General features: G+C 43.7%; 1 protein-coding gene across 2 annotated transcripts in view; it reads right to left on the bottom strand.

Annotated features, from left to right (window-relative positions):
- The window catches only part of LOC132406318 (adhesion G protein-coupled receptor E2-like), a 68,203-nt gene extending 53,189 nt beyond the window's left edge, over positions 1 to 15,014 (bottom strand). For both annotated transcript variants that reach the window (XM_059991820.1, XM_059991822.1), the window contains exon 1: positions 14,845 to 15,014. In XM_059991820.1, coding sequence (XP_059847803.1) covers positions 14,845 to 14,875 — 31 coding nt within the window. In that variant the 5' untranslated portion in view covers positions 14,876 to 15,014. The remainder of the gene's footprint in view (positions 1 to 14,844) is intronic.
- Positions 15,015 to 23,008: the final 7,994 nt, after the last annotated feature.

Here is a 23,008-nt window from a genome sequence, read left to right as displayed (position 1 = left end):
TATTTGAATTATAGAATTAACAGCTTTGTGGCCGTATTTACAGATGACAGGGAAGTGTATGGTCTCACTCTAGTGCTACGTTGTATGGTCTTATGGGAAGGCAGCAAGGATAAAGTCACAGAGCATAATAGGCTTAGTCTTAGAGTCATAGAGTCAATACTTTTCAGAAGGGTATTAGATAAATAATTGAAAATGAAAGCTTGTAGGAATTGGAGAGCAGCACACAAGTACTACATTTAGTATCATTGTGGTACTCTGACAGTGACTGGTGAAATACAGAAACTTCAAACCTGGTGTTGCACTTTTTATACAGAATATTAAAGATTAGCTTCATCTGTCACATGTATATCAAAATGGTGAAATATGTTTTGTGCCAATGATCAACACAGTTTGATAATGTGCTGCAGGCTGAAAGAGTCACCATCCTCTGTGAAGCAACATGGCAATCACACAACTCACTAACCCTAACCCATTCATCTTTGGAAAGTAGGAGGAAACTAGCGTACCTGGAGGAAACTCCAGTCATGGGTGAATGCAGGTAACAGTGGGAATTGAAACCTGATCAATAATCGCTATAATTGCATTATGCTGACAACTACACTACCATGTTGCCCAATCAGAATGCAAGCCATCCCACGGCCTTCAAATGCTATGAACTTTAGCCTACCCATTCAAAAGACTGCTTCCTTTTCTTATAAATGTCATATTTATATGACAAAGATAAGAATTGAGGTTGATGGTGACAGACATTCTGGCCCAGAGGGACAGCCATAAGCATGAGCTGAGGCTGCCTGTCTCTGATAAGAAAAGTGAGGCTGAATTTGTTATCAAGCCCAAAAAAAACAGTCAGGCTTGTGAATAAGAGGCTCTATCAGTGGAGTGCAGTTTTTCACTCTGTCCCACTAATTAGATCTTATAGAGCCATGAGGAGGGATGAAGTAACCTTGGCCTTGGCTTGGAACACAGCTGGTTGTTAAGATCCATTGCTCCAGGGCTTCGGATTGCAGATGGTGATACCTTACTATGTAGAAGTAGCTTCTACGGGACACATGGAAATAGGCTAGAAGATTTTAGAACTTTACATTATTTTAAAGTTCAAAGTCTGAAGTAAATTTAATATCAAAGTACATATAAGCCACAATTTAATAATGTTCATTTTCTTGCAGGCATTTGTAAAAAAGTAGAACAAAGAAATACAATAGAATCAAAAAAACTAAAAAAAAGACTGACATCCAATGTGCAAAAGAAGGCAATCTGTGCAAATGCAAACATAATAATAAATAAACAACAAAGAAATAAGTAAATGAGTAAAAAAAGAAGTAAAACTGAAAAGGAATTATAAGATTTTTGTACTACCTCGGTCTTGAACTAAAGAGCAGTAAGTTACTAGCTCTGGCACCTTGGCCCCAGAGCAACGCTTTTAGTTTTGCTGTTTTTATTTGCTGTTTTGATTGACTATATGGATAATGACAATTAAGTTTGAACTTGTACTTGAGTCCATTCCAAAGAGAAGAGTTGAGAGAAGAGGGCTGAGGTACAATTAAGACCTCAAGAAGGAGAATTAGGGCATTTGGCCCATTGAGTCTGCTCCTCCATATGATCATTCTGATATTTTTTCAACCCAAGCCTTCCCGTCATCCTTAACCCCAGACCCCTTACCAAACGAGAACTAGTCAATCTCTATCTTAAATATACCCAATGCCTTGACTTCCACAGCTGTCTGTGGAATTCATTTCTAGCTAAAGAAATTCTTCCTCATGTAGACATATATCCTCAAGGGTTGTCTTTCCGATGAGAGTATATGCAACAGTTGATTTCTGAGGTCAGAGACCAGTTGCTAGAAAGGGTGATGGAAGTAGATCTATCAGGAATGTTCGGAACAGAATTGGATAAAAGGAAGTTCTTCAGGATGTGGGGAAGGATGTGCTGGATTGATTGGTCTCATTTGTTGTTGCACAAACACACAGAACGAGGGATCCATTATAAACATACAGAACGAGGGGCCCATTATAAACACATGAACGAGGGGCCCATTATAAACACATGAACGAGGGGCCCATTATAAACACATGAACGAGGGGCCCATTATAAACACATGAACGAGGGGCCCATTATAAACACATGAACGAGGGGCCCATTATAAACACATGAACGAGGGGCCCATTATAAACACACAGAACGAGGGGCCCATTATAAACACACAGAACGAGGGGCCCATTATAAAAACACAGAACGAGAGGTCCATTAGAAACACACAGAATGAAGGGCCCATTATAAACATACAGAGCAAGTGGCTTATTATAAACACACGGAACAAAGGGCCCATTAAAAACATACAGAGCAAGTGGCTTATTATAAACACACGGAACAAAGGGCCCATTAAAAACACATACAGAACGAAGGGCTCATTATAAACACACAGAATGAGGGCCCTGTTATGAACACAGAGAATAAAGGGCTCATTATAAACACAAAGAACAAAGCACAGAGAAGGCCTTGGTGAACAGGATTAAGGAAAACCCCAAGGCATTCTACAAGTATGTGAAGAGCACGAGGATAAGACGTGAAAGAAAAGGACTAATCAAGTGTGACAGTAGAAAAGTGAGGATGGAACTGGAGGAAATACCAGAGGTACTTATTGAATACTTTGCTTCAGTATTCACTACGGGATAGGATCTAGGGATGACTTACAGTGCACTGAAAAGCTTGAGCATTTAGATATTAAGGAAGAGGATGTGCTGGAGCTTTAAGAAAGTGTCAAGTTAGATAAGTCACTGAGTCCGGACGGGATGTACCTCAGGCTACTGTAGGAGGCAAGGGAAAAGATTACTGAGCCTCTGGTGATGATCTTTGCGTCATCAATGGGGATGGGGAGAGGTTCCGGAGGATTGGAGGGTTGTGGATATTGTTCCCTTATTTAAGAAAGGTAGTAGAAGGCTGTGGAGGCCAATTCATCCATCCAATTCTCTGGATGCTTTCAAGAAGGAGATAGATAGGTGTCTTATGGATAGGGGAATCAAAGGATATGGGGACAAGGCAGGAACCGGGTATTGATAGTAGATGTTCAGCCATGATCTCAGAATGGCGGTGCAGGCTCGAAGGGCCAAATGGTCTACTTCTGCACCTATTGTCTATTGTCTAGAGATAGCCCAGGAAATTATAGACCAGTGAGTCTTACTTCAGTGGTTGGTAAGCTGATGGAGAAGATCCTGAGAAGCAGGATTTATGAACATTTGGAGAGGTATAATATGATTAATAGTAATCAGCATTGCTTTGTAAAGGACAAAGATCATACCTTACGAGCCTGATTGAATTTTTCTGTGGATGTGACTAAATGCATTGATGAAGGTAGAGCAGTAGAGGTAGTGTGTATGAATTTCAGCAAGGCATTTGATACGGTACTCCATGCAAGGCTTATTGAGAAAGTAAGGAGGCATGGGATTCGGGGGACATTGCTTTGTGGATCCAGAACTGGCTTGTCCACAGAAAGCAAAGAGTGGTTGTAGACGGGTCATATTCGGCATGGAGGTTGATCACCAGTGGTGTACCTCAGGGATCTGTTCTGGGACCCTTACACTTTGTGATTTTTATAAATGACCTGGATGAGGAAGTGGACGGATGGGTTAGTAAATTTGCTGATGACACAAAGTTTAGGGGTGTTGTGGATACAGTGGGACATCGATAGGATGCAAAACTGGGCTGAGAAGTGGCAGATGGAGTTAAACCCAGATAAGTGTGAGGTGGTTCATTTTGTAGGTCAAATATGATGGCAGAATATAGTATTAATGGTAAGACTGTTGGCAGTGTGGAGGATCAGAGGGATCTTGGGGTCTAAGCCCATAGGAAATTCAAAGCTGCTACACAGGTTGACTCTGTGGTTAAGAAAGCATATGATGCATTGCCTTCATCAATCATGGGATTGAGTTTAGGAGCTGAGAGGTAATGTTGCAGCTATATTGTCAAGGTCCAGTCTGTAAAGTCCGCATTCCGGTTCACAGTCCGGTCCATTGTTCCTTATTCCATTGACCTTCATGAACCATGGGATTGAATTTAAGGTAATGTAACAGCTATATAGGACCCTGGTCAGACCCCACTTGGAGTATTGTGCTCAGTTCTGATCACCTCACTATGGGAAGGATGTGGGAGGGCGCTGAGTAGGCTACGGTCAATCATGGAAAATCCTGAACATCCTCTGCACAGCACCATCCAGAGACAGAGAAGCAGCTTCAGCGGCAGGTTGCTGTCAATGCAATGCTCCTCAGACAGGATGAAGAGATCATTACTCCCCAACGCCATTCGGCTCTACAATTCAACCACCAGGGGCAAGACATGTTAAAGTGCCGGGGTTAGGACTGAGCTTAAGTTACCACTCAATGCACTTTAGTAAACTATTTAAGAACTTTTTAAAAGCTATTTATTAATGCTTTTTGATTTTAGATGCATATCATATTTATACTGAGTTAAATACTGTATGTAATTAGTTTTGCTACAATAAGTGTATGGGACACTGGAAAAATGTTGAATTTCCCCTTGGGGATGAATAAAGTATCTATCTATCTATCTGAGGAGATTTACAAGGATATTGCCTGGATTGGGGAGCATGCCTTATGAGAATAGATTGAGTGAAGTCAGCCTTTTCTCCTTGGACCAACAGGGGATGAGAGGTGACCAGATAGAGGTGCATAAGATGATAAGCATTGATCATGTGGATAGTCAGAGGCTTTTTATAACCATATACCAATTACAGCACAGAAACAGGCCATCTCAGCCCTTCTAGTCCATGCTGAATGCTTACTCTCACCTAGTCCCACTGACCAGCACTCAGCCCATAACCCTCCATTCCTTTCCTGTCCATATACCTATACAATTTTACTTTAAGTGACAATATCTAACCTGCCTCTACCACTTCTACTGGAAGCTCATTCCACACAGCTGCCACTCTCTGAGTAAAGAAGATCCCCCTCGTGTTACCTCTAAACTTATGCCCCCTAACTCACAACTCATGTCCTCTTGTTTGAATTTCCCCATCTCTCAATGGAAAAAGCCTATCCATGTCAACTCTATCTATCCCCCTCATAATTTTAAATACCTCTATCAAGTCCCACCTCAACCTTCTAAGCTCCAACGAATAAAGACCTAACTTGTTCAACGTTTCTCTGTAACTTAGATTCTGAAACCCAGGTAACATTCTAGTAAATCTTCTCTGTATCTATTTTGTAGACATCTTTCCTATAAGTAGGCAACCAGAACTGTACTCAATACTCCAAATAAGTTTTCCTAGGGCTTAAATGGCTAACACGAGAAGGCACAGTTTTACAGTAGGTTCAGAGGAGATGTCAGGGGCAAGTGTTTTTACATAGAGTGGTGAGTGCATGGAATGGGCTACCAGCGACAGTGGTGGAGGTGGATACGCTAGGGTCTTTTAACAGATTTCTGGATAGGTACATGGAGCTTAGAAAAATAGAGGGCTAGACACTAGACACTGGAATACTACAGCACAGTACAGGCCCTTCAGCTCTCGATGTTGTGCCGACCCATAAAAATAAAATACTGAACCCACACTATCCCATAACCCTCTATTTTTCTTTCATCTATGTGCCTGTTCAAGAGGCTCTTAAATACCCCTAATGTTTTAGCCTCCACCACCATCCCTGGGAAGTCATCCACAACCCTCTGTGGGGGGAGAAAAAGCTTGCCCCTGATGTCTCCCCTAAACTTCCCTTACTTTCTACATATGCCCTCTGGTGTTTGCTTTTTGTGCCCTGGGAAACAGATACTGGCTATCCACCCTATGTATGCCTCTCATAATCTTGTAGACCTCTATCAAGTCCCCTCTCAACATTCTACACTCTAAAGAGAAAAGTCCCAGCTCCGCTAACCTTGCCTCATAAGACTTGTTTTCCAATCCAGGCAACATCCTGCTAAATCTCCTCTGCACCATCTCCATAGCTTCCACGTCCTTCGTATAATGAGATGACCAGAACTGAACACAGTACTCAGTACAGTACACAGTGTGGTCTCACCAGAGATTTGTAGAGTTGCAACATGACCTCTCTACTCTTGAACTCAATCCCCTATGAGTATGGGTAATCCTAGATAAAATCTAAGGCAAGAACATGTTTGGCACATCTTTGTGGGTTGAAAGGCCTGTATTGTGCTGTAGTTTTTCTATGTTTTTAGAATGAGGGCCCATTATAAACACACAAAGAGGGGCCCATTATAAACACACAGAATGAGGGGCCCATTATAAACAGAGAGAATGAGGGGCCCATTACAAAGCACAGAAGGAGGAGACCCATGACCAATTGCTGCTGGTCTTTGCCTATGACACCAGATTTACCTACCCACACTTACATCACAATCGGAAGTCTGTCAACATTCATCAAGGACTCACAGGAAGCAGAAAGCGAAGCTGGCGGGGTGCAGACACCTGGTTTACTGTAAAAATGAAACTTTCATTGTGCTAACTTTGCTTTTCAGATCTGGTGTAGAAAATTACAACATACAAAGTTCTGGAGGAACTCAACAGATCAGGTACCATCTGTGAAGGGAAATGGACAGGCGATCTTTTGGATTGAGACTCTTCATCGGAAACAAGGCTGGCATGGACTAAATTGGTCAAAGGGCTTGGGTTTCTGCTGTAGTGCTCTATGACTATGACTTTGAACCATCGATGATAGCTTCACACATAGATTCCTGCAGATGCTGAAAATCTGAAAGTGCTGTTGATTTTCAACAGATCAGGCAGCATCAGTGGAGGAAGAAACAGAGTTAATGTTTCTGATGAAGCATTAACTCTTTCTCTCTCTCCTTAGATGCTACCTGACCTTCGGGACATGTCCACCGGTCTTTGTTGTAGGTCAATGACTCATTTCAAGGACTTTGTCACATCAGAGGAAATGGGCTGTCAGTGGTTTGACATTACCTGTATGACAGTGACTGTCAGCTGTGCATTAGGTTCATAAACAAGGTTGATGGATTTCTTCCACACAACACTCTGCAGATCTACTTCAAAATGGTGAGAAATATTCAACAGAAGACATCTTCCTGGACTCACTGGGTGTTACAGTGTAGGAAATATTGTCAAAGGCAGGATTGCAACGTTAGCAAAAGAAGCTAACATGAGACGAGTGGTAATATTAAGTTGATTGGGAGAAGTTATTGGGGGAAGTCAAAGGTAAGTTCTTTTACACAGAGTGGTGGGAGCATAGAACACACTACCAGAAGCAAATACATTAGGGGCACTTAAACTTGTAGATAGGCACATGTATATTAAAAAATAAAGGATTATCTTTGATTGAAGGGCTGGATTAATCTTAGAATAGGCTAAGAGAATGTCACAGTATCATGGGCCAAAGGGCCTGTACTGTGCTGCAAAATTCTACTTTCTAATCTGAATCTATATGACACCTCTTACATTTGGTCCTTCAGAGCACTTTACAAGCCAGTATCTCACAAATGACAACTCCTCTGTAATATAGACACCACTTAATATAGAACACCTGTCCTCTGCACTTCTGAGAGGCATTTGAACTCCGAGCCTTTAGAAATGAGACTGCCTTGGGTGAGTGCATGTACTCCGTCTCAGATGCTTTCCAGCATTTTTCATTCCTAGTTTAGTTTTCTTGAGATTTTATTTTTCCACTCCTTTCATTTACATGTGAACCATAAGCTGACCTGAGCTGTTTGTGTGTAGACTGCAATGTGAAAACACTTATCATATTTAATTCACAGTCTCTGTGGTTAGTCAATTGTTAACTCTTACTTGGTTCAGAAGGGGACACACAAGGTGCTGGTAGTTTTAAAGTCTGAACACATGCTTAATATTTTACAGAGATGAACACACTGACTGCTGGCTGTGAGCCATGGGCAGGAACTCATTCCAACCTTAGGTGACGCCACAGTGACAGAGGGGAGATTGTAGTCTGCTGCCTGTTCACCACTCCCATCGATTGTTCTAGCTTTTTGGCCAGGGTTCCATTTCCGTCTTCCCATTGGTGACTGCAGACGCATCAAACAATAGGAGAACAATGGAGGAGACCCAGCACAGAACTGCCTCCAGTATCAAAATGCACTGTACTTCCAAGAAATGCAAAACTTAATGTTTTTAGTTTCACTGAGTTCTCTATTAGTCTAGTTCAGTCTGACTAATCTAACTTCCATTCAAACTATTTCATTCTACTTCCACCTTTGAGCTATCTTTCCTTTTCTCAGTGCGATGATGGAACAACAACAAATTAGGGACTGGAACAACTGGATGCCTGAGTTCAAATCCCAGTGGAACTGCTGAATTTAAATGCAGCTAATAAACTTGAACTTAAAAGGAAAAGCTAATCATAATGATCAGAGATGGTTGTGAAGACTGATCTGGCCCTTCTGTGGCCTTCAGGAGAAGAGATCTGTTGCCTCTAATTGTCCATAAGAATCATGCTGCTGTTTCATTACAAAGAAGAAAAAAAGGATTTAAATAAAAACAGACTAATTAACTGAACTTGGACAAAATCCTCCACAACACATTCTGAGAAAGATGTCATACATATGATGTCTCTGCAATCTCCTTGTCTCAGTTTTGGACAGTATCAGGCAGAAGAGGTGGTGACGTGGTATACAGGCAGAAGCGAGGGAGTCTTCATCATCACCCCAGGCCCTAGGGTGAAATATGGTGGAGGATCCTCTCCCTGGTCATATTCTCCCTTTCTCCCTCAACTGACAAATCTGTCCTCCTGTTTAACCACAACCAGAAGGAGCACTGAGAACAGCAAGGGTACAGAAAATGCTCTGGTTGAGGATCTTGAATACCTCTCAGAAGCATGGATCAATACACCATATCAGACTGAATCCTGAAGGACAGAGCTACTAAGTTGGGGGTGTGGAAGGTAGTGAGCGAGCAGGAGGAAGCTCACAGCTCTTGACCTTATCCTCACCAACATATCTCAAGCGACGGAATAGTATTAATAGAAGTTGACCATTGCACAACCCTTGTGGAAACAAAAGTCACGTCATAAGACAGAGGAACCTATCTACCACTGCGTTTTGTGCAGCCACAAATGTACTGAACAGTAGAGATTCAGAACAGAAGTGGTAATTTGGCACTGGATCCATGACACACTGTGAGGAAATGGTCACAATTCTAGCACATCCCTCACCTTACCAGAACTATCGATCTAGTAGATCAACACTAGGTATGTGGACCATGTAACAAAGGACAGTGTGTGAGCCAAGCTGCAGGCATTGGGTGGAGCTAAACCTTTCACATCAACACAAGCTTTATGAGGCATTGGTCAGACCACATTTGGAGTATTGTGAGCAGATTTGGGACTCGTATTTAAGAAAGAATGTTCTGGCATTGGGCAGGATCCAGAGGAGATTCATGAGAATGATCCCAGGAATGATAGGGTTAATGTATGAGGAGTGTTTGATGGCTTTGGAACTATACTCCCTGGGGTTAGCAAAATGAAGAAGGACCTAATTGAAAATTACCAAATATTGAAAGGTTTAGACAGAGTAGACTTGGAAAGGAAGTTTCTCAATAGTTGGAGAGCCTAGGACCAGAGGGTACAGTCTCAGAGAGAAGGACATCTCTTTAGAACAGATATGCGAAGGAATTTCTTTAGCCAGAGGGTTGGGAATTTTTTAAGATGAAGTTTATTTATCACATTGTCACTGAAACGTACTGCAAAATGCATCACGTGTCAAATCAAATCAGCGAGGATGGAGCTGGTGGCAGTCCATGAGAGTCGCTATGCTTCTGGCGCCTACAGCTTACTAACTCTAACCCACGTCTTTGGAATGCGATCAAGGAGGAGGATGCACAAACTCTTTACAAATAGTGGTGGGAATTGAACCCCAATCTTACAGCTGGTGCAGTGATAGTGTTATGCTAACTGGTATGCTACCATACCACCAAATGCCCGTACGCAGCAAGATCAGATAACATTCAGCATCGGCTGAGAAGTGGCAAGTAATGTTTGATCCTAGAAAGGGTTATAAGACAACTATCCATAATGACAGTGTCTAATCATCTACTCCTGGCATGGAATGGCATTGCAATCACCGAGTTTCCCACCATCAGTACATTGAGGAACACCAATACCCAGAAGCTGAACGGGAGCATCGTATAAACACCGTGGCTGAATATGACTCAACTGCTCACTCCTTCCAAGTGTAATGACTTGACAAGCTCCAAAAACACTTAGGAATCTGACACCACCCAGAATCTGGCATTGGAACCTTAATCCCAACCCCAGATGTTCACTGCCTTCAACCCTGGTGTACAGTTACTCTCTGAGCTACTCTGACAGCACCTTCCAGCCCAGTACAGAGGAAAAGGGAAGGAGGTGCATGGGAACACCACCTCCTGTAGGTTCCCCATGATTCACAACCCCTCTTTGTATAGAACTGTACCTCTGGTTTCCATCATTTGTTCTAAATCCTAGAACTTCTGTACTGTAGGAACATTGTCACCAGAGGAACTATAATGTCTCAAGAAAGGAGTTCACCAATACTTCCTCATGGCCATTTGTGAATGGGTGATAAATTAGGCCTTGTTCATGATGACTAGATCCTGATTAACCAAGAAAAGTCCGCTGTCTAGTTTAACATGCTCTTTGTGTTCCAGATCAATTTTGCTTGAAGGTGTTAAACCTAACCTGCTTACCACTGACTGAGTCCTCTGTTCCAACTCTTGTCTACATACATCGTTATATCCAGCCGCAAAGATTTTATTCAGAGGAAGCACGTATTCCAAGATGAGCTGCCTTTGCTCATGGATTGAATGCAATCCTAATATGGAACAGCTGGTTTGCAGACATAGATAATGGGGAAAGTTGCAATCACGTGTCAGGGCCACAGTAACAGTTGTGTTTCTGCTCAAGTGTATCTCTTGGCACAATTGGTGCTGAAATGGAGCACATAATTAGCCTGTTCAAAATTTCAGGAGAAGCCTGTTGGATACATCAGGTGGGCTTATCATTGTGATCTTCCATAGAGCCTTTGATAATGTAGACTGTGGACAGAGGAAGGGCAGATGGCCTGAACAGGGCTGTGGTCTGGGTTGGTGAGGGAAGTGAGGCAGACAGGCAGTACAGACCATGTCTGTTTGATGGGTTTGTGGAGGGGTGGTGGGGGAAGAAGGTGGTACTGGTGCATTAAGGAATTTATTTTAGTCAGTCCCAGACTTACATTGTGATGGGATACACCCTTTCGCTCAGCCCCATAATCCAAGGTCACCCTGAAGGCTGAGCCACCTTGAACAAGATCCTTGCTGTGGTTACAGTTTAATTATTGAACAATATTCCAGACTAAAGAATGTTGTAAATTCAACAAACAGGTTAGAGAACATTCAGAGGCAAGTAGGCCACTCAGAGGATCTATGTGTGAAATAGATTAGAGAAAGCTTTAATCAATAAACATTAAACTTGACAAGAATTTGTAGTTATTTACTTTTGACAATCTGGTCCACTTTTTCTAAACAGAATGTTTCAATCTCTGCATGTCCAACTGAGAAATCACACAGGCATGCTAGTATGAGCTATAGCTGGAAGAATCTATCGGTGTGAGTTTTCTGACTACACATTTGCGTGAGCTCCTTTTTGCTGTATGGCACCAATGACTGCATCAGCTGGATTCCATTCATCCCTGCCTGAGCCCTACTTCCATTTCATACAAGGCTTATTTCAGCCTTCTACCTTGTCATCCAATTTCTCTCGATCCACGAACTTATCTAGCTCCTGCTTAGAAACACCTGTTTGTTGAGCTCCACCACTGGAAGGGGCAAAGAATTCCTCTTTAATATGTGGAGGGTTCTTCTCATTGTTGACTTCAGAAGGGGCAAGGAGAGTGAAAATGCCTCTCAAAATGAATCTCAAGGTAGTATATGGTAACATATATGTATTGAACTCCCAGCCACCACCCAAGTGTCATTGTGCATGAAGCACCAGTAGTGTTATTCTGCTTACTTTTAACTTTGCACCTTATCGTTTGTGAATTTGCAGAATATGACTTTATTTGTTATGTTGTGAGTTGTACAAACTGTCTCATTTGGTGGTATACATGCGTACGGTTGAATATCAATAAACTAAACTTGAACTTTAATAATACATTTAGTTTGAACATGTGCCAGTTGACACAAGTAGATCTGCAGTGGAAAGGGTCAGAAACTTTCAACTCCTGAGGATAGCATATTGGATGAACTGTCTTGAGTGCAGAACATAGATGCAAGCACAAGGAAAGTGCTCCTGTGTCTTCCTTAAAAGGTTAAGGAGGGTCGGCTTGTCACCAAAACTGATGAACTTCTGCAGGTGTGCTGTTGCAAGTGTCTTGAGTGATTGCATCACAATTTGGTATGGTAATTCAAATGCACAAAATGTTACAGTCATAGATAATGCACCTACAAGTAGAGGGTGTCTAACAACTTCACCATGATATTCAGTGTCATTACCACCCCCAAAATCATTTGTCCCACCACTAACATCTAGAACCTCAAGAGGATTGGCAAGACATGAGCTTGATTTTCAGAGCAAGTCAGGAGCTGCATATTCCATGCTGAGTGACACACCAGGTGTGCAGAACCCTTCCACCATTACAGTGCAAGGAATTAGCTGAGCTGTGAACCTCCAACAGTAACCACAACGTTCCGTACCATCCAGCTGTGCCACAGTGACACTGAACATCTTACTTGCCTCAGAACTTCAGCACCCCAGGTTCAATCCCAACTTCCGGTGCTGTCTGTATGAAGTTTGCACATTCTCCCTGTGATCATGTGGGGTCCACTGGGTATTCTAGTTCTTGACCATATTCCAAAGTTGAGTGGGGTCAGTGGGTTTGTTAGTCACAGTAAGCTACCCCTGATGTAGGCAAGGTGTGGGGGAAGCAGGCAGGTGGGGGAGTGACGTGCATAGAAAGATCCAGTAATGTGGGGGAAGGGAATGACAATACTGCTCTGAACCAGCAAAGACAAGGTGGACCAAATGGCCTCCTATATCACAATGAAATAAGACTGTATACTGGGCATCACTGTGATCTCGTACAGGCATGTGGCTGCAGTCTGCATTATGTACATGGAAACTGGTGTATGCGGGGAGACTACCATGTGTACAGGGAGATCGCACCGTGTACAGGGAGACTGCTCTGTGTACAAGATCACACCGGGGAGACCAGTGTGTACAGGGAGACGGCACTCTGTACAGGTAGATTGCACCGTGTACAGGGAGGCTGTTCTGTGTACAAGGAGATCACACCGAGTAGAAATAGATCGCACCAGGTACAGGGAGACTGCGCCGTGTACAGGGGAGACCACGCAGAGTACAGAGATTGCAGAGTTTACAGGGAGTTTTGCACCGTGTATTGGGCAAAACAACCTCACATGGATAGTAACCCTTGCAGAAAGTGTCTCACCGTGAACGTGTGAGAACAAGCACCTTCAGTGGATGGTCAGCTGGTGGTCAAGATCGCATGGTAAGAGCGAACGGTTTACAGAAAACGAGATAAATATACAAACTGATGGAGTGGCAGCGCCGGTGAGAAGTTGATGAACAAAGAACAACCAACTACCCTGCTGCACTTCCATGGCAACGGGCTGTGAGCTACATTCCCAGTGGAATTCTAGTGAAGAACGGCAGAATGGGGATTCATTGGCTGTGAATTGCTCATAGCTTCACCAATAGTAGCTCAGGCTGAGGGTGACTACAGAGTAAGTCAGTCAGCCGGTCACTCTCACTGGGCAGGTTTAACCAGCCGCCGGGAACAAGACTGTCTTTGTGAACATTGTAGGATTGTAAAAGCGTTCCGTGCCCTGTGTTCTGATATCGAAACTCGTTGCCTGCCACACACTCCCTTTCCTGCCCATTTCCCAGAACAGCTTATTTGCTTATCAGCCACAGGCTGCAATGGTTCCTCGGTCTCCGAGACTTGCTGACTTTGGGCGGTTACCAAGCTTGTCGATGCCCTCGAGCTGCTTTCCCGTTAGATTTTCCTTCCTCCGGCCTCGTCTCGCGGATTCTCTATAAACCTGTAATCTCCCCATTCCCCTTCTTCTCTCTCACTGCCCTTTCACTTTTCCCGTCCATTAGGACCTTCCGGTGTGTCGTCCATTTCCCGCTGGGTGTTATATTCCAGCTGCCCTACCCTTACTACAATGAAAGACGTGAAAAGGTTCCCATGGGAAGTCATCTTGCTGGTAGTCGTATGACCCATTTCTGTTAGGCTGGAAACCGCAGGCACACTCTCCAATACCTCCTGTATGCCACTTCGGAGGGGAATTCCCCGTTGTTTGAGAGCTCTATCTAAACGACAAGAATACAGAGCGCACTGGCAAGTATAAATGTTGCTGAAATAAAACTTAAGAGTCTCAGAACTGTTATTGAACAGGAGGCTGTTTAGTCCACACTGACCCCTGTAAATATAATCCAGCTGGTAGCATCCCCAGCCCTCTCTCCATAACCCAGTGAATATCTGCCAGCTCCCGGCTGTCCCTCTGAGTTCAAAGGTTGCCCTCTCCTATTGCCAAGCCATCACTGGAGAACCGTCCCCATGTCACGTCTAGTCCTCCGCTGGTACTTTCACTGTGATTCTCATTCAGCTTCTCACTTTATCCACTCCTTAATTTATCCCAACCTTAAATCCCTCTGTCTGATCTCCTCGCTCAGTTCCTGTTTCTAGAGAAAATAATACAGGCGTCTGCAGACCAATCACATACTTTGCAGCCCCTGCTTCCTGAGATCTTTGCCCCCTCCTCAGGCCACAAGGTGAGAAGATTACATACACAAGCGACAAGTGTCAGAACAGATCGACAGATCGCAAGTTCTGAATGCAAAAGTTTAGCAGTGTCAAGTGACACAAACTCACCCAGCAGAAAAATGAATCTCTGAGAGTCCATGAGCGGGCTGTGCTGTTTTCTTTCTGCTAAGCTGCGAAGACCAGGCGGAGATGTGTGGAATTCCTCTGCACTGTAGGGTGAGTGCACTTTCTCCTCAGCCCCTCACCGTCTCGGAGAGCTCAGATCGCTCAGATCTTCAGCTGAAGAGCCAGGCCAACCAATGAGTGAGCTCGCGGGGTGGGGCCAGCATTTCAGAATGACAAAGAGCCCTGTTTCAATAGTATTCATGTGACAGAGGGAACTCCTCAGCTACTTTTGTAGAGAAATACTTCACTGGTAAGTCCAGCTCCAGGCCTTCTCGCGTGGTTTAGCTTCTCAGCCCAGCGGAAATGTTTCTACTGACAGGAGAAGGTGCAAAAGCGGGTTACTGGCGCCTTAAAACGAGTCGCTTTGGGCAGATGGGACTCCTTAGCCGTGGTTGATATTGGAGTATAAAAGTTGTATTATTTGCTGTGTAACCAAAACTATGTAGTCAGTTTGCTATGCATGTATCCAAGATGAAATCCTAGGAATGTAGAAGACAATGATGTGTTAATGAGAGGTAGCTAAGAGATGTAGTCAGCTTTGAAACTTGCTATTTGCTGTGCATGTACCCAATTTAGCAGGAGAATGAAATATTAAGAATGTTAATGAAAGGTAGCTAAGAGATGTAGATTAGAACATGATTAAGTCACGAAGTATTAAGAATGTAAACTTGCTATTTGCTAGAGAATGAAATCTTAGGAATGTAAAAGACAATGGTGTGTTAATGAGAGGTAGCCAAGAGATATAGATTAGAACTGTACCTGTGATACGCAACTATAGCAACTGGACCAGGAGATTGCTATAAAAAAATGCTGTGTCCATAGATCGGTGGGCAATCAGCGACTAGCTCAATGACTGTCTCAGCTTTGATTTGCAAATTAAAGTTTAACCCTTCTTGAAGAATCTTCTGCGTCTCCTGGTCATTTGTGAGGCACCAGAAACCACGACATTGACAGCTCATCTAGGAGAAGGAAAACTTTGATCTCAATCCTCCGCTGCCTTGTGGCTATGCCCAATCATGGGGAATGCTTCAGGAGTAAACCCCGAGGGAAAAAATACAGAGCTGGAGTCCTAAGGCAGTTCAGTGTTGACTGGCAACTCCTCCGATGCTGCTGGCACCAAATTGTATCATTCTTCACCTTAACTTTGGGTTAGAAACAGAAACATAGAAAACCTACAGCACAATACATGCCCTTCAGTGCACAATGTTGTGCCGAATGTGTACTTACTTTAGAAATTACCTAGGGTTAACCATAGCCCTCCATTTTTCTAAGCTGCATGTAAATATCTAGGAGTCTCTTAAAAGACCCTTTCCTATCCACCTCCACCACTGTCGCCGGCAGCCCATTCCACGCCCTCACCACTCTGTGAAAAAGGCTTGGGTTGATATCTTCTTTGTACCTACTGCCAAGCACCTTAAAGCTGTGTCCTCTCCTGCTAGCCATTTCAGCCCTGGATAAAAGCCTCTGACTATCCACATGATCAATGCCTCTCATCATCTTATATACCTTTATCAGGTCTCCTCTCATCCTCCACCGGTCCAAGGAGAAAAGGTTGATTTCACTCAACCTATTCTCATAAGGTATGCTCCCCAATCCAGGCAACACCCTTGTAAAACTCCTCTGCACCCTTTCTATAGTTTCCACATCCTTCTTGTAGTGAAGAGACCAGAACTGAGCACAGTATTCCAAGAGGGGTCTGACCAGGGTCCTATATTGTCATGGGGGGCATTGGGAACAGACCCACATGCAAGATACAGACACTGAAATACCAGGGATAGGACTTGGTGTGTCAAGAAAGTAAAGGAATAAACAACACTGGACAACTGTGTGGAATGAGCTTCCTGTAGAAGTAGTAGAGGCCAGTTCAGTTGTGTCATTTAAGGTAAAATTGGATAGGTATGTGGACAGGAAAGGAGTGGAGGGTTATGGGCTGAGTGCAGGTAGGTGGGACTAGGTGAGATTAAGGGTTCGGCATGGACTAGGAGGGCCAAGATGGCCTGTTTCCATGCTGTGATTGTTATATGGTTATATGGTAAGACACAGGCCCTGGATGAGTAGGTTACAGGGCCTGGGCAAGGACTTGACTAGGATAGCAGAACCAGGACAAGACAAGAATACAAAGCCATGGCTTGGACAGGACAAGGTGCTTGGACATGGCTAGGACTGGACAAGATCCCAAAGCCTTGGCTTGGTCAAGGAAGAGACAGGAACATGGACCACAGAGCTGGAGCCCCTCCCAGAAAACAGGACATGGGACCGGGTCTCATTACACAGCATGCAGAATATGACGAGACAGTTTCCAACACAAGGTAGCGGCAGATGGTTGGACCTACCTAGCAAAGGCAAGGACACAAAGATGATTCCCAACATTAGGTAGCAGCAAATGGCCAGACCTACCTAGTGAAGGCACGGACACAGAGGCAGTTCAAAACAAAAGAGTTCCTTATCTTGCTCCGTTGGTTGAACTTGACAGCAGTGAAGGCAAGGCACGAGGCAGGGGGGAGGGATACAGACAGAGGGTTTGGACAGGAACAATCCAGCAGCCAGAGGCTGAATCCTGAAGCTATTTATGAAGCCAGCCCAAACGAGAATCAGCTGCCTCAACAAAAACTGGGGAAAACCAGAAAACCTGGGAGAAGGAGCATGGACCGGACCATGAACCGGAATGTGGATCACAGACTGGACCATGACATATATAGCTGTTACATTACCTTAAACTCAATCCGATGGTTCATGAAGGCCAATGCACCATATGCCTTCATAACCACAGAGTCAGCCTGCACAGCAGCTTTGAGTGTCCTATGGATTTGGACCCCAAGATCCCTCTGATCCTCCACGCTGCCAAGAGTCTTACCATTAATACTATATTCTGCCATCATATTTGACCTACCAAAATGAACCACTTCGCACTTATCTGAGTTTAACTCCATCTGCCACTTCTCAACCAATTTTTTGCATCCTATTGCTGTCTCTCTGCAACTTCTGACAGTCCTCCACACTATCTACAACACCCCCAACTTATGTGTCATCAGCAACTTTACTAACCTATCCCTTCACTTCCTCATCCAGGTCATTTATAAAAATCACAAAGAGAAGGGGTCCCAGAACAGATCCCTCAGACACCATCCTCCATGTAGAATATGACCCATCTATGACCACTCTTTGCTTTCTGTGGGCAAGCCAGTTCTGGATCTACAAAGCAAGGTCCCTTTGGATAGCATGCCTCCTTACTTTCTCAATAAGCCTTGCATGGGATACCTTAGCAAATGCCTTGCTGAAATCCATATACACTACATCTACTGCTCTACCTTCATCAATGTGTTTAGTCACAAAGCCATGCTGACTATTCCTAATCACATTATGCCTCTCCAAATGTTCATAAATCCCGTCTTTCAAGATGTTTTCCATCAACTTACCAATCACTGAAGACTCACTGGTCTATAATTTCCTTGGCTATCTGTACTCCATTTCTTGAATAAAGGAACACCATCTGCAACCCTCTAATCCCCTGGAACCTCTCCCATTCCCATTGACGATGCAAAGATCATTGCCTGAGGCTCGGCAATCTCTTCCCTTGCCTTCCACAGTAGCCTGGGGTACATCTCATCTGGTCCTGGTGACTTATCCAACTTGATGCTTTCCAAAAGCACCCACACATCTTCTTTCTTAATGTCTATATGCTCAAGCTTTTCAATCCACTGTAAGTCATCCCTACAACTGCAAGATCCTTTTCTGTAGTGAATACTGAAGCAAAGTATTCATTAAGTATCTCTGCTATCTCCTCTGGTTCCATACACACTTTTCCTATTCTCTCACAGCTTCTTCACGCACTTGTAGAATGCCTTGGAGTTTTCCTTAATCCTGCTCGCCAAGGCCTTCTTATGGCCCCTTTTGGCTCTCCTAATTTCATTCTTAAGCTCCTTCTTGCTAGCCTTATAATCTTCCAGAACTCTATCATTACCTAGTTTTTTGAACCTTTCTTAAGCTTTTCCTTGACTAGATTTTGTACAGCCTTTGTATGCCATGGTTCCTGTACTCTACCATCCTTTCCCTATCTCATTGTAATGTACCTATGCAGAACGTCATGCAAATATCCCCTGAACATTTGCCACATTTCTGCTATACATTTCCCTGAGAACATCTATTCCCAATTTATGCCTCCAAGTTTCTGCCTGAGAGCTTTATATTTCCCCTTACTCCTATTAAATGCTTTCCTAACAGACGTTCCTATCCCTCTCCAATGCCAAGGGAAAGGAGATAGAATTGTGATCACTATCTCCAAAATGCTCTCCCACTGAGAGACCTGACATCTGACCAGGTTCATTTCCCAATGCCAGATCAAGAACAGCCTCTCCTCTTGTAGGCTTATCTATATATTGAGTCAGGAAACCTACCTGAACACACCTAACAAACTCCACCCCATGTAAACAACTTGCTCTAGGAAGTTTCCAATCAATATTTGGGAAATTAAAATCTCCCACCATGGCAACTCTTATTATTACACCTTTCCAGAATCTTGTCTCCCTATCTGCTCCCTTGATGTCCCTGTTACTATTGGATGGTCTATAAAAAACACTCAGTAGAGCTATTGACCCATTCCTGTTCCTAACCTCCACACACAGAGACTCTGTAGACAATCCCTTGATTACTTCCCCCTTTTCTGCTGCCGTGATACTATTTCAGATCAGCAGTGCTATGCCCCACCTTTTTTGCCTCCCTCCCTGTCCTTTCTGAAACATCTAAAGCATGGCATTCTAAGTAACCGTTCCTGTCCCTGAGCCATCCAAGTCACTGTTATGGCCACAATGTCATAGCTCCAAGTACTGATCCACACTCTAAGCTCATCCACTTTGTTCATGATGCTTCTTGCATTAAAATAGACACATTTCAAACCAACGGTCTGAGCGTATCCCTTCTCTATCACCTGCCTATCGTCCCTCTTGCACTGTCTCCAAGCTTTCTCTATTTGTGAGCCAACAGCACCTTCCTCTTTCTCTTCAGTTTGGTTCCCAACCCCCAAGCAATTCTAGTTTAAACTCTCCCCGATAGCCTTAGCAAACTTCCCTGTCAGGATATTGGTCCCCCTTGTATTCAAGTGCAGGTCCTTTTTGTGCAGGTCACGCCTGCCTCAAAAGAGGACCCAATAACCCAGAACTCAGAATCCCTGCCCTCTGTTCCAATCCCTCAGCCATGCATTTATCCTCCACCTCATTCTATTCCTATACTCACTGTCGCATGGCACAGGCAGTAATCGAGATTACTACCCTTGTGGTCCTGTTTCTCAACTTCCTTCCTAACTCCCTGTAAGCCTGTTTTCAGGACCTCCTCCCTTTTCCTACCTACTTCGTTGGTACCAATATTAGGTACGTCCTCTTGCTGTTCATCTTCCCACTTCAGGGTATTGTGGACACGATCAGAAACATCCTGCACCCTGTCACCTGGGAGGCAAACTACTATCCGTGTTTCTTTTCTGCGTCCACAGATTCACCTGCCTGACCCCCTAACTATAGAGTCCCCTATTACTGCTGCCTTCTTTTTTCCCCTACCCTTCTGAGCTGCAGGGCCAGACTCTGTGCCGGAGGTGTGGCCACTCTTGCTTCCCCCAGGTAGGCCACTCCCCCCACCAACAGTACTCAAACAGGAGTACGTATTATTAAGGGGGACAGCCACAGGGGTACTCCCTAGTATCTGACTCTTGCCCTTCCCTTTCCTGACTGTTACTCACTTATCTGTCTCTCGAGGGTTCATCAGATACGTGAAGGGGGGAGCAAAGGCTTGCTCTCCATATCGTACTGCCCAGGCTTGCATATCTGGATATCTAGGACACAATATCCATAGTCAACTCTGACCAACAGAGGCCTTAGACTGAGACCACATGCTAGCTCAGAGCAGAGCAATGCCATTGGTCATCCTTCCCTTTAACACAAGAGATTCTGCAAGTGGTAAAAATCTGGAGAAACACACAGCAAATGTTAGAGAAACTCAGCAGATTAGGCAGCATCTATGGAGAGAAAAAAAACAGTGAATGAATAAACAATGAACTCCCTTACTTCCTTTGACCACTGAGAGATCAACCTTAGTGACCAGTGAGCTTGTTCATCCAGACAGATTGTTGGTGCTAGACAGTGATGTTTGAATATCTCAGAAACTGCTGGTTTTCTGCACAACAGTCTCTAGGGATTATAGAGAATGGCGTGAAAATAAAAAAAAATCCAGTGAGCTGCAGTTCTGTGGATGAAGATGCTTGTTAAAGAGGAAGGTCAGAAAAGTATGGTCAGACTGGTTCAAACTAACAGAAAAATTACAGTAATTCAAAAACCACGTGTTGCAACGGTGATGTGCAGAAGAGCACCTGTGAATGCACAACATGTTGAATCTTGAAGTGGGTGGGCTGAAGCAGCCCTTGAACCTACACTAAATGGCCACTTTATTAGGTACAGGAGGTACCTAATAAAATGGCCACTAAATGTATATTCTCTGTCCATGTTCTATATGCTACATTCTGTGTTCTGGCATTAAACATAATCTCCTTCTTGTCTCCACTTACATAGGAACCTAGGGCTTGCTAACCTGGTACATTCCAAATCCACCCAGTTAGAGCATTAGAGGTCAGGGATGATAGTGTTAGGTAGTAACATGGTCAGGGGTGAAGGGTCAGCTAGTAACAGGATCAGTGGTGAAGGCATCAGGGGATGACAGGGTCAAGGGTGTTCCTGCACACGTACCAAGGATTCAGCTGACTGGTTTCAGCCTCCAGGACACTGCAGTCCAGAACTTGGACTGTAACCCCGTACAGGAAGAACAGGTTCAACTGATGAGAAGGAACTCCACAGGTTGAGCAGTGTCTGTGGAGTTAAAACAATGGCTGACATTGTGCTGATGCAGTGTGCCATTATGAAATCAATCATTTCACTTCTTCTAGCTGTTCATTTCTCACTGGATCCCAAATCTGCTGCCTTTCGTGTCCCCATTCAGTAATGTTACTTGAAAGAAAGCAATACACTCAAAATCTGGGATTGGGAATAAAGGCCAAAACATGGGTGGGATGCAGCCTACACTACACTGTCCCGTCCCATCCTTCTGGGGATGACAAAGGAGGTCCTGGAAGTGGGTAGTGGAGAATTCCACTCAGGTGAACTACCTGGTCTTGGACCAAGTAACCATGAAGAGGGAAAACACGTTGACTAGGAGTACCATGGACATGTTCTTAGACCATTGGGCAGGGGATAAATGTCATCCTAGATCAGGAAGGGGACATTTTCATTTAATTTATTTTTGTCTTAGTGATTGTGTTAGTTACTGTTATTGTCTCTGTGTTTGTTGTAATATTGTAGAATGTAATTTGTAATAAATATATCTTTGTAAAAGAAAAGGGATTAGGACAGGGTGGGTTAGACCAATATAATGCTCCATCTATGCACTGAGAGTGAGTTTGAAAGTGTAGCTCTAACCTCAGGAGAGGACATGCTTATACTTCTCATACTTCATGGTTTTCTATGTTAGAATCTTAATTCAGTTTAACAAGTTGGACTGTGAACCTATACACACACACTAGGAATTGAAATCAGTCAGTTTCTTTGCATACAATGAGACAATGTTATCAGAATATCTCAATATTTATGCCAAGCTGTGATAAGCAGCTCTCTATTTTCTCCATACTTTGTGACCTTCAGTCAGAAGGCAACTTCTCCGGAACCACACCACATCTTTTTTAAAGAAGTTTAAAGCACTTTACCAATATAAGCTCTTTGAAAAATAAGCTGCATTTAATTGCCAAATTTCATTGCTGGTTTGTTAGTGACAATCATAAGAAAATGCAGATGTTGGAAATCTAGAACAGAATTAGGAGGTGCTGGAAACACTCAGCGGGTCAGCCCGCATCTGTGGAAGTGAAACAGAAGCAACATTTCAAGCTGAAGGCCTTTCATCGGAACTGTGGAAGGGAGAAAAAGGAAGTTGTTTCTGTCAGGCTAAAGCTGAGGTGATCATAGGTATGAGCTGTAAATCTGGTGATCTGATCAATGCATGAATGGGGGCAGTTAGAGAGTGAGAACATGGCCAAATGGACATAGACAAAACAAGACCCAAAAGACTGTAGATGCTGGAA

Source organism: Hypanus sabinus, chromosome 16, assembly GCF_030144855.1.
Source record: "Hypanus sabinus isolate sHypSab1 chromosome 16, sHypSab1.hap1, whole genome shotgun sequence".
In the NCBI taxonomy this organism is placed as follows: Eukaryota; Metazoa; Chordata; class Chondrichthyes; order Myliobatiformes; family Dasyatidae; genus Hypanus; species Hypanus sabinus.
This window is presented reverse-complemented; position numbering and strand designations above follow the sequence as displayed.